General features: G+C 48.4%; 1 protein-coding gene across 3 annotated transcripts in view; it reads right to left on the minus strand.

Moving 5' to 3' along the window:
* Positions 1-1,982: 1,982 nt before the first annotated feature.
* Positions 1,983-17,156, minus strand: part of TSC2 (TSC complex subunit 2) — a 49,728-nt gene continuing 34,554 nt past the window's right edge. For all 3 annotated transcript variants that reach the window (XM_081338451.1, XM_081338450.1, XM_081338449.1), the window contains 10 exons: positions 12,179-12,333; positions 10,580-11,085; positions 8,030-8,105; positions 6,349-6,435; positions 5,828-6,014; positions 4,772-4,911; positions 4,312-4,390; positions 4,060-4,151; positions 3,414-3,512; positions 1,983-2,906 (listed from right to left, as the gene is read on the minus strand). In XM_081338451.1, coding sequence (XP_081194577.1) covers positions 2,742-2,906; positions 3,414-3,512; positions 4,060-4,151; positions 4,312-4,390; positions 4,772-4,911; positions 5,828-6,014; positions 6,349-6,435; positions 8,030-8,105; positions 10,580-11,085; positions 12,179-12,333 — 1,586 coding nt within the window. In that variant the 3' untranslated portion in view covers positions 1,983-2,741. The remainder of the gene's footprint in view (positions 2,907-3,413; positions 3,513-4,059; positions 4,152-4,311; positions 4,391-4,771; positions 4,912-5,827; positions 6,015-6,348; positions 6,436-8,029; positions 8,106-10,579; positions 11,086-12,178; positions 12,334-17,156) is intronic.

A 17,156-nucleotide genomic window follows, 5' to 3' on the forward strand; every position in this document is an offset into this window, starting at 1 on the left:
CGGACCCTCCCCCCCCCAAAAGGCTCTTTCAACCCGGCCAGTCACATGATGACCCACTTTACAACTTACAGTGAGGGGAAAAATTACATTTGCCCACTTACAAAAAAATGATCAGTCTATAATTTTAATGGTTTTTTTTAAGTGAGAGACTTAACAAAAAAAATCCAGAAAAACACATTTCAAAAAAGTTATAAATTGATTTGCATTTTAATGAGTGGAATAAGTATTTGATCCCTTTGCAAAACATGACTTAGTACTTGGCGGCAATCACAGAGGTCAGACGTTTCTTGTAGTTGGCCACCAAGTTTGAAGACATCTCAGGAGGGTTTTGTCCCACGCCTCTTTGCAGATCCTCTCCAAGTAATTAAGGTTTCGAGGCTGATGTTTGGCAGCTCGAACCTGCAACTCCCTCCACAGATTTTCTATGGGATTAAGGTCTGGAGACTGGCTGGGCCACTCCAGGACCTTAATGTGCTTCTTCTTGAGCCACTCCTTTGTTGCCTTGGCCATGGGTTTTGGGTCATTGTCATGCTGGAATACCCATCCACGACCCATTTTCAATGCCCCGGCTGAGGGAAGGAGGTTCTCACCCAAGATTTGATAGTACATGGCCCTGTCCATCGTCCCTTTGATGCGGTGAAGTTGTCCTGTCCCCTTAGCAGAAAAACACCCCAAAGCGTCCATGTTTGACGGTGGGGATGGTGTTCTTGGGGTCACAGGCAGCATTCCTCCTCCAAACATGGCAAGTTGAGTTGATGCCAAAGAGCTTGATTTTGGTCTCATCTGACCACAACACTTTCACCCAGTTCTCTGAATCATTCAGATGTTCATTGGCAAACTTCAGAGGGGCCTGTAAATGTGCTTTCTTGAGCAGGGGGAACTTGTGGGCACTGCAGGACTTCAGTCCTTCACGGCGTAGTACGTTACCAATTGTTTTCTTGGTGACTATTATTTATTTATTTATTTATTTTAATTCCATTTATATCCCGCCCTTCTCCGAAGACTCAGGGCGGCTTACAAGCTTAGCAGTATGATGACTATGATCCCAGCCGCCTTGAGAACATTGACAAGATCCTCCTGTGTAGTTCTGGGCTGATTCCTCACCGTTCTCATGACCACTGAAACTCCACGAGGTGAGATCTTGCATGGACCCCAGACTGAGGGAGATTGACAGTTATTTTGTGTTTCTTCCATTTATGAATAATCACACCAACTGTTGTGTCACCTCACCAAGCTGCTTAGCGATAAGACTTGTAGCCCAATCCAGCCTTGTGTAGGTCTACAATCTTGTCCCTGACATCCTTGGACAGTTCTTTGGTTTTGGCCATGGTGGAGAGTTTGGAATCTGATTGCTTCTGTGGACAGGTGTCTTTTATACAGGTAACGAGCTGAGATTAGGAGTGCTCCTAATCTCAACTTGGTACCTGTATAAGGCACCTGGGAGCCAGAAATCTTGCTGATGGATAAGGGATCAAATACTTATTTCACTCATTAAAATGCAAATAAATTTATAACTTTTTTGAAATATGTTTTTCTGGATTTTTTTGTTGTTATTCTGTTTCTCACTGTTAAAATAAACCTACCATTAAAATTATAGACTGATCATTTCTTTGTCAGTGGGCAAATGTACAAAGTCAGCAGGGGATCAAATAATTTTTTCCCTCATGGTATTTGGGCAAAAGAGCCTTTCGTCTAAGAACATCTGAGGATTCCCGCGCTGGGCCCCTTCCAACTAAGAAAGCCACCCAGTGCTCGCTCTGCCCCGAGACACGGCCAAGGGCACAACTCCTTACCACCTGCGGGACGAATTTAACAGGGCAGCCTGGTTCATGCCCAAAGGGAGGCTGATGCCGGCAGCCACAATCCCATTCTCTGCCGGAAAGCGTGTCTGGAGAAGTAATGGCAGCCCAGGCACAACCAACCTCCACCCCACTCCCCTTATTCCTGCATCGAAGGAAAGGTAAGAGACCAGACAAGCCAAACAGCAGAATGAGGTTTTATTGCTGCCTCCAAATCTCCCCTCTTTTGGGAAAAGTGTCAGATCTTTTCCTATTTTTATATGAATGCACCAGACAGTCTGAACCAGAGAAGGGCCTTTGGCCACACAAACAGGACATCCAACCACTGAACTCCAGAGACAGAGATTTAGAATAGCAGATGACATTCTTGCTACAGGAAAACGCTTACGTTTCCTGTTGGCCTCGGAGCTGCCGGCTCCCTTAGGTGCAAGTTTTGCTCTCAACAATTAGGACCGATTTAAGCAAAGGTGTTTGGTGATCAGCCCCAAATGCCTCCCGAAGCTCGGCTTAAATAACAATCCACTCACATTTGCCATATTGGCTTTCCTCTGAAGGCCGAGGGTTCCCCAGCTCCTGCGAGACCGAACAGGAGTCACAAATCATCCTCACGGGTGGAAGTAAACCGCAGGCACATTTTATGAAACTCGACCAGGACGTTAGAGGAACACAGGAGGCCTTGCGGACATTAAGGTCAGGCTGCCGAGTTTCCTTCCGCCATTTCAAACAAACATCGTAAGTCTGAGCTGTGCCTTCAATCGCTTTAAAAAGCTTAATTACAGAACCGGCGGTTAGAAAAACCCACAAAAGTTGCACGTCTCTTTAGGCCAGCAGCTTTCAAGGGAGTCCAAAGCTGCAATCTCAGCTCACCGGCTGAGAGGAGGCTGGGAGAGAGAAGCTGGCCCAGCCTTGCGCCAGAGAGGTTGAGGCGGGGCCGTCTCTGCCCTACACGAACTCTGTGAAGTCGTCCACTGAGGAGATCAAGCGCTTCCTCTGTCCGGTTTCGTAGGTGGGGGCTGGGTCCTGGGGGACACGGGCAGAGGCTTTCGTAGGGACCGCAGGATGCACGGTGGGGAAACCGGCCTCTTGGAACTGAGTTTCTTCTCGGATCTGGAAGAAAGACGAGGTTGATTGCAAAGACACGACCCACGGCATGTGCGCCTCCTCCGTGGCAGCCCCTGCCCCGGGGAACAGCCTCCTCCCAGATGGCCCTGCCCAGGTAGCTTCTCACGGAGACCCAGCTGCTGCCGGGCTGGTCTTTGTGACTCAGATGCTCTTGTCTGTCTGCGTGTAATTTTGGGTTTGCCAGCCAGATTCACTGTTGCCAGATGGGCAACTACAGAAATTATCTAAATCAAATCATCAAAATTTTAAACACCTCTATCTTCCCTACAGGAGGTTGGGTAGCTCTTAAGGGCAGAATCTGAGCTACCCAGGTTTGGGCTAAAAGTGAATAAATCAAGACTGCATTGCAAGAAGCCTAGAAACTGTATTTCTCCCGGAACGTGTTTGCCTTTTGTGAAGAAAGAGGCGCGATGGCTCCTCTACTGCTTCAGGTATCACCGGCTGCCTGGCAAAGCGAGTGGCTACTCGGGAGGAGGAAAGAGGGTCCCTTACCCTGTGCCGGAGCCGCTTGATGTGCCGCAGCCGAGCGATCCATTTCGAGGGGTAGGTGTCGGTGGGGTTGGAGCGGCTATGGTGGACCAGAGACGCCATCTGAGGAGAGAGAGAAGGGAAGCGGCCCTAGGAGGGACACCTGGACGGAGAGGCTCTCCTGACTGCGGAAGAAGCCAACCCCGCAGAGTCCAATCTGAGCCCGGTGCCAAAGATGCTGGGACGAAAACAGGCCACCCGAGCCTGGAGCCGCTCTGCAGAGAGGGCCCGATTCTGCTGGCTCAGCTGCCCCAGGAACTCAGCTTCAAGGTCTCCGCCAGGTCTGGAAGCGAGTCCAGCGCCCGGCAGCAGGTCTTGTGCGCAAGAACAGGTTCCCTCCGCCTAGCCAATGCGGTCTGGGTGCTCTGGAGGGCAGAGGGAAGAGCTGCTGCCAAAGCAACGGCCACATCCAAGAGACTGGAGTCTGGGCCAGGAAGGGAGCCCCTCCGCAGTTCCCCTGAGGGAGGGAGGGAGGGAGGGAGGGAGGGGGAGGCACATTCAGGCCTTTACAGTCAAAGTCATCCTGACCTACTGGGCCTCGGTTCCTGAGCCTGGTCTACCTTGCAGGGCTGGCAGAAGGGGAAGAAACCTCCCACCCAAGCAGACTTACATTGGCATGCAGCGCCATCTGCCGGGCAACAAATGAAAGGTTTTTGTCTGAGACAATCTTCACCACGCTGGTGTCAATGAGCCCCTCCATATCTGGGATGGGAGGGAGAGAGCAGAAGCCCACTCAGCCCTCCACGTTTACTACGTTTCATGCAACCAGCACCCGCTTTCTGACCCCGGCACGAGGCCCAGAGCACTGGCAGCACACGCCCCCTTTCGCAAACTTGAGTGAAGAGGCAGAGGGTGGGCATACCCTTACGGCACTGCAGAGTAAGCAGGTTGCAGTTATAATCCAGCGGTTTGATGATGACATGAACAAAGTTGAACTGGCCCTAGGAAGCAAAAGCAGCGTCAGCACATAGGACCAGAAAGCTTGGCTCTCTTCTACGTGAGCAGTGATCGCTTCTCTGGACCAACGATGTAGGTCAGCCTGCTTAGGGAAGCGGTTCAGACCCAGAGTGGGAGCAGACTCCTTGGGCCATCACGTCCCACCCCAAAAGAGCAAGGGTCCCAACTAAAAAATCCCCCAGGGACACTTTTGCTGACTTCACTCGTTCAGAAGAGCAGCGGTGGGCTCGGGATCTCGCTGCCTCCCAGCCTAGAACAGCAGAGGCAGCTTGCAGCTCCCCTCCCCTCTTCATCCCCTCCCCTCCCTCAGAGGCAGAGGCGGGCCAATCGGATAGCCTTTGTCCAATCATTGTCTTTCTCCTTACCTTGATGGTCCCCAGTTTGAAGTCTTCCCCGGAATCATTGTAAATTATGGAAACAAAGTCATTCCCCAAATGCCGTTTCTTGTCACAGCATTTTTTATCCGCATCTTTGGTGGGCATCAAAGTGGCAATATGGAAAATAGCTATAAAAGAAGGAGTGAGGAAAATGGCTGCAGACAGTTCAGACCTCAAGCAGCAAACAAAGGACCATCTGCAGACCACTTGGGCAGCCCCGGGGGATTTAGGTAGCTTGCTGGATGGAGAGCAGCCGCCTGACTCCACAAGTTCCATGCTTGGAGAAAAGGGCTGAGAAGCGGGAAAGGACTTTGCCCAGCAAAGATCTCTCTCGCTCAGTTGATCAGAAGGAAAAGCTAAGTTCTGCAGAATCTCCCCCAGCATCTCGAGGTCCAGGAGCCCAACAAGCCTCCTCCTCCTCTGAAGAGTTCCTCAGCTGGGACATCTGTTCGTTCATGCCAGCTCAAGGTAGATGCCAACATCTCTCCAGCAAATCACAGCGTGGAGGTGTGAAATAGAGCCTTGGTGGAGCAGTGGGCTAATGCCTCCTTAAGTAACACCAGCTGCCTGCAATTAGTGCAGGTTCGCATCCCACCAGGCTCAAGGTTGACTCAGCCTTCCATCCTTCCGAGGTAGGTAAAATGAGGACCCAGATTGTTGGGGGCAATTAAGCTGACTTTGTAATAATGCCGCTTGGGGGTGTGTGTGAAAGCCCTAATAAGCAGGCATATACATAGAATGAAGGCTACTGCTAAGCTTGTAAGCCGCCCTGAGTCTTCGGAGAAGGGCGGGATATAAATGGAATTAAAATAAAAAATAAAAAATAAAATAAATGGCATTGCTGTGGCTGACCCCCTTCTAGAGGGAGTTGCTATGCTTCTTCACTGCCTTGACTCCCACATCAATACAGTTACACTTTGCAAGGTTTGAATCCCGGACTCTTGGGTTCACATGCCCTTCATGCTTCAAAATAGCTCCCAAACAGCTCCAACATGGAGGTGGAGGTGAACGCAGGCGAGAAGCTGCCTCCGCCACCTCCCATACCTTGCATGATGTCGTCGTGCCAGCAGTAGGTGAATTGTCCATCCTCTCCACACACGTCCAGACCGCCCAAATAAACCTTGTCTGGCTGGCAGTCCTTGAGCTCAATGAGTTTGCCCAGCCCAGTCAGGAACTCCGTGTACCTGTAGGAGCCGTGCTCATTGGACAGAATGGCGAGCTCGTTGCTGCTCTGCAGGACGAGGAGGAAAGCAGACGCTCACAGCAGAGCCAACGCAAGAGGAACCCAAGGCCACGTGACCGCAAGGGCCCCATTGTATTTCTGAAACCCTTAAGCACTTTCAGGATTAACTGTGTGCTCAACCGCAGCCAGGACTGTTCACGCGACTCCTGAGAGGAGAGTCTGTGAAGAGAGGCCTGTGGTGGAAGAGAGGTCCTCCTTCAATCCAGTTGGGCAACTGGTCCTTCCTTCCAAGAGGCCTCCTAAAAGCGACCAGCTCTTCCAAGGAGGTTCTGCCGACAGAAATGTGACTTAGGAACGTACTGTTACCAGACACGGCACGTACCTGTCCTTCTCCAACATACAAGACGGCAATCTTGTGAGTGTCGTATGGAGGGATCTGATCTAGAAGCTGGATGGAGTTCTCAAAGGTCTAAGGATTGAAGACAAGAGAGAGAGAAACACAGAGTCAAATTCACACTCCTGGGCCTTTTAAAATATTGGAACAAGGCGAGGTACAAGCGTCGTCATCTTGGGAGAGTTCCACTCACTGCTAAAGGCCTCCCAGGTATTTTTCACGGGAAAGCAGGCCACACACCTAGCAGCGCAACCCAACCGCTCGTCTGAACACGAGACCCCGTTTTTCGCCCTTCTTGCCATTCTCAGGAAGCAGGGAAGCCACATGGGTGTAGTAATTCCAAAGCCCAGAATCCCCTTCCACAGATACAATCCCAGGAGTGCCGGAGGAGCAGACCGGGGGGGGGGGGAAGAGTCGGCCTGACCCCTCCATTGGCTAAAAAAGCAGCAGCTGCAAAAACCTCCCTGCCCTCCTGAGAGAGAGAAACAGGTTCAGACTTTTTCCCTTCTTCCTCCTGTTTCAAATTGTGTCTTCTTAACCTGCTGCCGTTGCAGAGTGAGGTGACAATGCCACAAAAGAGTAAACTGCTCAGGAGCACGCACACGCAATGGTAATCTTGTATGTGTGGTGGTATTTTGTTTCATTCTCTACAAAACCTGACCTGCCACAAAGTCACTGCAGACAGGATGGGTGCCAAAGAGACACAATTCTCTAACTGTCCCACCTGGACAGAAGCGAAGAAGCGAAGCGTCCCGAGGCGTCTCTTCCCCGCTTAGACTCAGTCTAAGCAAAGCGCACTGGGGGATGGAGCATTACTCACAGGGAAGCATTTCTGGGCCCAGGGTGTGAAACTGGGAACACTCACCTTCCAAAGGGGAGCGTTTTCCACTTCTTGGGCCCAGCCTGTCGATCTGGAAATTACATTTTGGCAACACTCTCTACACCCCTGCCCCCCCACTCTCTTTAGTGACATTTATTGGTGCCATTATTTCACATATTTAATACATGCCCCCCCCTGCCAAGTTCTGCTGTGCTGCTTCATTGTGGCAGCAGGAGGGTGTGTGTGTGTGTGTGTGTGTGTGTGTTCCTGGGAGGGATGCTGGAAAGGCAGGTCAAGAGTTTGGACTCCTAGCAGGAGGAAAGGTCATCCCAGCTGCCCAGCTACAGCATCTGCATTGAGTAGCAGTGAGACAGAAACCTAAATGAATTTATTTATATCCTACTTTGACTTTGACAAATAACTCAGGGTGCTGAACGCAGCTAATTCCCCTTCCTCCTCATTTCCCCACAACCTCTTGTGAGATGGGATGGGCTCAGAGAGAGGGACTGTCTCTCTCACCCAGCCAGTTTTAACACCTAAACCAAGACTAGAACTCACCATCTCCTGGTGATTGACTCAGAGTCATGCAACCAGCTTTCACGCCTAAGACAGGACTAGAACTCACCACCTTCCGTTTTCTAGCCTGACGCCTTAACCACTAGGGTTTCCTTCCTGAGCAGGGGGTTGGACTAGAAGATCTCCAAGATCCCTTCCAACTCTAGTACTGCTATTGTTGTTGTTGTTATAGATCATCACAAATAAATCTTATCTATGTGATCACTAAGAGTCAGCAATAATTTAATGGTACAAAATCAATCAATGAGTCAAACACAACACGCTCAAGCTTACCTCATTTGGCAGTAAAAGAGGCTTGTTGGATTCATCACCAAAGAAAGGAGAATGATACAACTGCAGGAACACAAAGCTGAAGTGGGGGGGGGGAGAGAAAACCTGTTTAGCTGCATCGGAATTAAGGCCTTCCTATCGCTGTTCACTTATGGAAAATACAATAATCAGCACTGAACACTTCTACAGTTGCAAGAAAAAGTATGTGAACCCTTTGGGATTACGTGGAGTTTTGCATGAATTGGCTATAAAATGCGCTCTAAACGTCATGTAAGTCACAACAATAGAAAAGCACAGTCTGCTTAAAATAATACTACACAAACATTAGCTGTTGTCGTGTTTTAATTGAACATAAGATGGAAACAGGGTGCAGGTTGGAAAAAGTATGTGAACCTTTGGACTTAATAACTGGTTGACCCTCCTTTGGCAGCAATAACCTCAACCAAACGTTTCCTGTAGTTGCAGATCAGACCTACACAACGATCTGGAGTAATTTTGGACCACTCCTCTGCACAAAACTGTTTCAGTGTAGCAATATTCTTGGGATGTCTGGTGTGAATCGCTCTCTTAAGGTCATGCCACAGCATTCCAATCGGGTTGAGGTCAGGACTCTGACTGGGCCACTCCAGAAGGCGTATTCTGTTCTGTTGAAGCCATTGTTTTGTTGAATTACTTGTATGCTTTGGGTCATTGTCCTGTTGCATCACCCATCCTCTGCGGAGCTTCAGTTGGCGGACAGATGGTCGTACGTTTTTCTGCAAAATGTCCTGATAAACTCTGGAATTCATTTTCCCATCAATGACAACAATCCTTCCAGGCCCTGAGGCAGCAAAGGAGCACCAAACCATGATGTTCCCTCCGCCATGTTTTACAGTGGGGATGAGGTTTTGATGTTGGTGTGCTGTGCCTTTTTTCTCCACACATAGCGTTGTGTGTTTTTCCCAAACAACTCAATTTTGGTTTCATCTGTCCACAGTATATTTTGCCAGTAGTGCTGTGGAACATCCAGGTGCTCTTTTGCAAACTTCAAACGTGCTGCAATATTTTTTTTGGACAGCAATGGCTTCCTCCGTGGTGTCCTCCCATGTACTCCATTCTTGTTTAATGTTTTCCTTATTGTAGATGTGTCAACAAAAATGTTAGCATGTGCCAGAGATTTCTGTAGGTCTTTAGCTGACACTCTAGGATTCTTCTTTACCTCATTAAGCATTATGCGCTGTGCTCTTGCAGTCATTTTTACAGGACGACCACAACTAGGGAGAGTAGCAACACTGCTAAACAATCTCCATTTGTAGACAGTCTTGTCTTACCGTGGACACATGAACATCAAGGCTTTTGGAGATACTTTTGTAACTCTTTCCAGCTTCATGCAAGTCAACAATTCTTGATCGTAGGTCTTCTGAGAGCTCTTTTCTGCGAGGCATGGTTCACATCAGACAGTGCTTCTTGAGACCAGTAAACCCAAATCAAGTGTGTGTTTTTAAAGGGCAGGACAGCTGTCAGCAACACATCCAATATCATCACACTGGTTGGAGTCAAGGTTGGCTCACTCCTGCCTCCAATTAGCTCTTGGAGAAGTCATTAGGCTAGGGGTTCACATACTTTTCCACCCTGCACTGTGAATGTTTCCATCTTATGTTCAATTAAAACATGACAACAGCTAACGTTTGTGTAGTATTATTTTAAGCAGACTGTGTTTTTCTATTGTTGTGACTTACATGACGTTTAGAGCGTATTTTATGGCCAATTCATGCAAAACTCCACGTAATCCCAAAGGGTTCACATACTTTTTCTTGCAACTGTATGTGAAAAAGGAAACGTCGTTTCTGGTGGTCTGCTCAAAACATTGCAAAGACCATGAAAAAGGACAATGAGATGGCGACCACCAATTTTCAGACTGTAAATCACATGAGCCTGTCTCCTGAGAGGAGGAGAAAAAAACCTGGTTGTTCATAAAACTGGAGATGTCAGCAATTTTTCAGCTATTCTTCCTGGCATTTAGTCTTGACGCCCTGTTATTATGGCCGGATCAGGTTACGAGCCCCCCCCCAGCTCTGAATGCCCCCAGGGGGACCAGGCCTGGGCAAAGGAGACCGAGGGGGCCTTCAGCTCCTGCAGATGCTCCCAGGACCCTCTCCAGGAAGTGCTGGCCCTCCTTACCAATGCTAAATGAGGAGGAGGCGGCTTTGGGTTCTGCAGGCATTTCATTTGGGACTCCCGATTCGGAGCTATTGTTACTTCAGCTCTTCAGCATCCACGGCTTTCTAAACTCTACTCAATGCACCGAGGAAAGAGGTTTACATCATCTACAAGTGCATGTGGGCTGTGACTGAACCAAAGCAAACTGAAACTTTAAGATTTTGGTTTGGACTGATCCGTCCGCCCACCCACGCACGGAACCCCAGGCTTTTCCAAGATGGTTCTACTCGTTTCAGGAGCTGCTGTTCATTCACACCACTGTCTCGTGCACTCCTCTAAGTTCTGTCCTAGATTCCGGGAGAAGAGGCCAGCTCTGAGGGGGGAAAGAGCATTTCCACCGCCAACGGCCCTCACCTTGGGTTGATGCCGGGAACCTTCCCTGCGTTGGAGGCAGTTGCTGCCCTTCCCTTGAAGGGCTCTCTCTCGATCCTTTTGCCCCGCCTGGAGGGGGCCGAGTCCGAGATGGTGTATCCCCGGGGGCGGTGGCCAGTTGGGGAGCGGGGGGGAGAGGCAGGGCCCCCCACAGCCAGCCTCATCTCTCCAGGGCCCTGGTCCTCTCCCCCCTTCGCCAGCCAGCCCCCGGCGGCCTCTCCTTCCAGGTGCCCAGACTGAGACTTGGATTTGCCTTCGCTGCTGAGCTTCTGGGCCAGCTCTTCGCTGCCCGGATCCTTCAGGACTTCCTGGAGAGTCTGAAGCTCTGGGGAGGAGCTGGACTTGCTGAGGGTCTGGGAAGGCTGGAACGAGAGGGCTTTGAAGGCCCGGCTGTCCTCCAGGTTCCTGGCCCTTTCGATCGGAATGCCAACAGCGACCAGACCTTCTGCTTTGGCCGCCTTCTCCTCTTGACTAGAAGTCGACAAGGACTGCCGGGGGGAGGGGGAGAAACAGACACCTGCTTAGGGAGGGCTCTGCAGAACAATCCCAGCCCCGGAAGCCACCCCCTTCTGGCCAGCACCGGCAATCTCGACCAGGCCGCCTCCCTGCTCTCTAACCCAAAGCCAGGCTCTCAAAACCGGCAATCGCTCTAGTTGTGCCACATGCAGGCAGAAGCACTGATGTTGCCCCCTTATCCATTACAGCCGCCCGGGCAACCAGCAGCTGACCTGCCTCTACCCAGCCAGAGGAGCAAAGGCAGCTGGCCATTTTTCTAGGCCATTCGTTTCACTGACAAAATATTCTTATCATTAGGATGTTCCTGCCAACAGGCACCCAAAACCTGCGTTCCAAATTGTGTCTTCCAAGATGGCAAAACTGACCTGTTCCGTTGAGGAAAGGAAAATGACTACATGTATTAGTAATTGGAAATCCCTTACGTACTTTTTGCGGAAGTGGGGGAAAATGAACTTGCGATTTATGGGATTGACAATTACAAAGGGCAGACGATGGAAAGAAGGGAATTATCATGTAATCCTAGCGAGAGAACCTAGAATAGAAATGCATTTATAACCATTGCCAAGAAGAGTCGACGCCCGTTTTTTTTTATCATTTGTCTTTCCTTCTTTTCTTTCTTGTCTATTTACTATTTTTCTTTCTACAGAGTTTAAGGTGATTTTTTCCACCCCCTGAAATTTCCTGACAATGAGAACAATTAATCAATGGAACAGCTTGCCTCCTGGAGTCACTGGAGCTTTTCAAGAAAAGGTTGAATAACCATTGGTCCAGGATGGAATAGGGTTTCCATCTCAAGCAGGGGGTTGGACTAGAAGACCTCCAAGATCCCTCCCGACTCTTTTATTCTACGTTCAATAGCAACATCTCCTTTCAAGGAGCAATTCTACCTGCCCCATGACGACGATTCATACTGCAGTCCATTCAGTTATCTGACTAGAACTTGCAAATTCCCCTGAAGCTCTGCCTCTCAAGGACATCCCAGATCTCGATGGACCTCTTCCAATCAGGAAGCACCTTGAGCGGCTCTGCCCGATGGCCAGACAGGGCAGGAAGGAGCCGTCTTACCCGACAATAGGCTCCTCGGCCCAGTCTCTCCTCACTCGGGCCTTGCCCCAAACACAGCGGTTCGAAGTCTTCAATCTCTTGAGACTCAGGGCGGAACTCCACTCCTTTCCGCTCTGCATCTGGGGGGCTGCCTTCTTCTAATACAACTGCAGATTCTGTCAAGACACAAAGAGCAAGAAATGACAGGCGGAGGAATATTTTCTGAGAGCCTCTCTTCCTGCAACTCTGGTGTTTTGCAAAGTGCCTCGCTTCCAATTCACCGGGCTGCTGTTTTTTTTCAAACAAAAATTAGAACAACCTAGTCTTTTTCAACCTTGGCAACTTCAACTCTGGACTACAGCTCCCAGAATTGCCCAGCCTGTTCCTTCTGCAAAGGAACGACTGCAGTAGACCAAGTGAGGAATGCATAATCCAATGTTTTTAACAACAACTTTGCCCAAAGTATATCACATATGGAACCTTGTTATGATACATATGCACAGCAGTCCCATTCCAGAGGCGATACTGTTTTCCCAGTATTGGTGAGGCCCAGAAAGGGCGGCTTGCCTAGGATCACGTTCATTCAGGGCCCAACGGGAGGCAGACAAAGAAGCTCATGAGTTCCCACGCAGTTCTTGAGTGTTTTGCTCTTTTCTTGCAATAGGCAGAGGTGTGGACAGAAACCAAGATTTCTACACAAACCTTATTAAGATGTCACTAGGTGCCGCCCATACTGAACCCTCGAATCAACCCTGTAGGTCAGGGGGTGGGGTGGGCGGCTTTGTGGCCTGGATTAGATTGGTTGGAGGATGGGGTGCTGGGCAGGTCCAAAGACAGTTTCTTTTCTAAGGTAATTTTTAAAACATATTTTTCTACCTATAAAATAAGTTAACAGAATCAGCATGAGAGGAAAAAACCCACTAGCCTTACGGACATTGGCTGAAATTCAGAGTAGCGTATTTCAGAATAGTTATTTCAGATTTCGCGTTACAACCAGCCATCCTTTGCTAATGGGCCGTTCAAGCAGAAGTTTTGGCCAACTTCACAAATGTCCAATTAGAATCCCTGCTTTTTAGCAAATGGTTTATTTATCGTATACTTCCATCATATTTTCATACACTTGATAATGAAGTATAGCTGGGGCCGGTGACAAGGTAATGGGAAGGATAAGGCAGGTTTTGCCCTAATTTTCTGATATTATTTTGAAGTAGCAGCAAGAGTTTGAAAAAGGCTTCCCAGGGATCTGAGCATCCCACGGACAGGACGGCGTGCGCTGCGCACCCTCGGGGGCTGCTTTTGCACTGAATAATGCCTCCCTTCCAACTCTTTAGTTCACATCTGAGCCCCCGGCTTCCAACCGTTGTTGCAGTGTGTTATAGCTTAAGACTGGAGCAGAGTCACTTGCATAACACAACCACAAGGAAGTACCAATGAACACCGCAGAAAATAGAAGGGAAGTTGAAGTGCTAAGAAAAGGTCAAAGGAATGGCAGGTTTTGTCTTTCTAAACTCTGGGCCTTTTGAGCTCCTGGGGACCAGAGTCTGGCTGGCCCACCTTCCTTCCCCTTCCTACTTCCAACGGAAGGAAGGAGAAAAACCCTAGGTATGAATCACAGTCATGCTTCCTTCTATACCAAGGCGGTCTTTAAAAGCCAAACCCCTCACCCTTTAAAGGATGCAAATATACCTGCCCAGGAAATGCTCCTGCGCAACCCTCCTGGGGGGCTGGTCAGGCCCATGAGGCCGCTGGGGAGGGAAAACCAAGGAAGGAGCTACATCAAAAGGGAAGAGAGGAGAGACGGACAGACAAACAGACAATATGGAGGGGAAAAAATAACTGCAACAACAAATGTATGTGTAAAAGCCCAGGCTCAGAAGCAGAGATGGATGAATAAGACATCTGAACTTTCTAATGTTTTCTGCACTGGATGATTTAGAAAAGAGAAAGGGGGGGAGTGAATTTATACACTATTAAATATCTTTCTCTAACAGAGGCATCTTTCAAGATTTTCACTATAAATTGTAATTTCCTGCTAAGAAAGTTAATTTTCCACCATTTCAGTCTTATCAATTATGTAGCTTTGATCATTCAGAATTCTAAATTTACTCCTCTCTGAACTCACTGAATCCTGAAAGGACTGTGTTGTGACTCAGGGCCAGCCTGTGGGTCCGGCAGCCGGCTCAGATGTCTCGGATGACTCAGATGAGGGGGAGGAGGAGGGTGTGGAAGACGAACTGGCTGATGACGGCTTGGAGGCTTCGCAGAGCCCCCAGCCGGGGCCCTCTTCTCAGCTGCGTGAGCCCGATAGTGCGGAGGATGATGACCCACAGCTGGCCCTGTTCAAGGACGCCCGACGCAGGAGGCAGTCGAGCAGGAACAAACAGAGAAAGGCTGTGGGACTCCTCGGGAGGAGGCACAGGGAGGCCACGCCCTGAACTCTAAATAAAATGAGTGTTTGGGGAAGGGCTGGTTGCTGAAAGCAACCCTTCCGTTTGAGGATTCAAGTTCCAGTGTTTTTGTTTCTTGTTCTGTTGTTTGAGTAATAAATCTTGGCAGACGCTTTTCAGCCTCAGACGCTCTCCAGTCTCTACTGTTTGAACAGGGGTTTGCCTTATTGCAAGGCTGGTAGCAGGCTGGTTCAGAACAGTCTGTTACCCTTGTTTGAGAATTAGTTCCTAAATAGGCGCTTAATGCTTAAATTAAATACCGAGTTGTAGTTATCATTATGTGAGGTTGCCAATTCGTGAATATGCAAAAATCCAAGGATGTTAATTGTGACTTTTAAAACATTTCATAACACTATCATTTAGGATGAACTCAGTTTTGGCAAAACAGTTTTTAAAAGATTTGTGGAACTTAAAATCAATTTCATTTAACCTCACAGAATGTAAAAATTATTATACCGCACTGAAAGTACAAATCTATACCTGATTCATTGCAATTAAGTTTTAACTTGGTCACTTTTTCTGAACTTGTTTTGATTATGATATTTTTTCTGAAGCCTTTTCTACTATATTATTAACATAGATGTGCACACGGACACATTTACACGGTTTCTTAGTTACATATTATTTTTTAAAAGGCAAGCAGAAAAATACATTTTCATATGTATATTTTGTATATATTTGAGAAAACAATTTCTTCTCAAATGCAATGTGTTTTTACATACTGTATTTACTTCAATTAATGTATTGGTGTGTAATTACACACACACATTATTGGATCTTATCTGATGGAAAATCTGCATCTTTGTGTCTGGAAAAGTACCTATAGCAAAACATGCACCATTCCCATGTTTTGAATAGTAAAGTAAATACAATGAAAGCAATAAACTTTTCACACAAAAATTGTTAAGTGTCAATTTTATATGTTAAATTTAAATTTACCGACAAAGAATTAAAGGGAGACTATGTCAATTTTATATAATTTGTAATCATCATTATCTTTCTGAGCAGATCTATAGCTCTAAAGTTGTTTTAAAAATTAGAGTATTCAGCAGTGAAAAGAAAAAGTACTGTAAAAATATAAATTCATAAATCTGATAATTTAATTAAAGAATGCAAAGGAAGTATAAACGTAAGCAGACAACTGAGTGAAGTAAACTTTAATTAAATCCTGAAAGTTTGGCTCCTGTAACTCTCATCCATCACAATCTGCCATAAAGGCTTTCAGGAAAGGGTGGACAAAACGAGAAGAATGCCGCTCTTCCACACTGGCCCCTACAGTGAAAAGTCCATTAGCAATCATCCCTTTGCGGAAAAGAGGAAAGCTGAAGCAGCATCTCCGCCAAAGAAATCCAACCGTCTCCCTTAGCCAACCTCAGTGTCGGGCCCCAAAAATCGGGAGCACGCATTAAGTTCCAGATTTATGGTTTGTGCCTTTGCACAAGAATCTCGACACTAAACTGGCGCTAGGGAAGAGTTAACACACTTCAAGGGGGGCCTGTGGGAACACAAGGACTCCAGAGCGGATCCTTTCTTGGCTCCACACCCAGCCTCTGCCTCTTCTCCTGCACCGGGGCTGAGATGTTTTACCTCCGCCCCACCAGATGGGAACTGGGGGATGCCGAGCCAGCTTAGCGATGGCGGCAAGGAGAGCAGGCGTATGGAAGTTACAGGCTCATCCTGCGCTTGGCGTAATTTCTCAAGCTGCTTTGAGATGACTGTCACTGTCCAGAAGGCAGGCCGAGAGTCTTGTCGTCTTCTTCAGACGGGAGCATCGGAACCACCGAGTCCTCCACCAGATGAGAAACTAGAGGCTGCTCTGGCCAACAGATTTCAAGCTCAAGCCCGTGCACCACATGGAGAACATGTTCACCGAAAGACTGGAGATTTTATTTTTCCATGTCGGAAGCAGCAAAGGATCGCTGACATCACTGTTGCTGGAGGCACGCCCAGTTGGGGCTTCCTTTTGTGTCCCCATGAAGTTGCCCGTCGAAGGGGTGCCCGTTAATCTACTCGTGGTCACCCACTTTTGAACTACTGGGTCAGCAGGAGCTGGAGCACGAGAGCAAGCCTTGTTCTGCGGCTGAGCCCAGAGTGGAAACGGAGGTTAGTGACAGCTGCGATGCCTGGGCTGAGCCTGGGTGTCCCAAGAGGTCACCAAGTTGCCTCGGAGACGGACGCAGCTGTTTTGGCAGCATCCAGGGGACCCGGAGGAGCTGACAAGCAAAGCACAATGGCAGGAGGACGGGTGGAACGCAGGCTGAGCCCTTTCTGGTTCCTGAGGCCCAAACATCTCTTCCATTTCTGAGGGCAACTCTTTCCCGCAGGCCTTGCTCCCAGTAGCAGCCCAACACAAACATGAATGGGCCTATCCAGAGAGGATGGGACTGGCGTCTCTAATGCAGAGTTTCTCAACCTCAGCAAGTTTAAGAATTGTGGACTGCTGGCTACAAATGCTAGCTGGGCGTTTTGCTTTGAAACCACAGACTGGTGTGTCTTAGAAGATCAAGACCTGAACGTATACACGGATGCCGTACTCTCTTATATCAAAACGT

The sequence above is a fragment of the Vipera berus genome (genome assembly GCF_964194415.1).
Source record: "Vipera berus genome assembly, chromosome: 13".
Lineage (NCBI taxonomy): Eukaryota > Metazoa > Chordata > Lepidosauria > Squamata > Viperidae > Vipera > Vipera berus.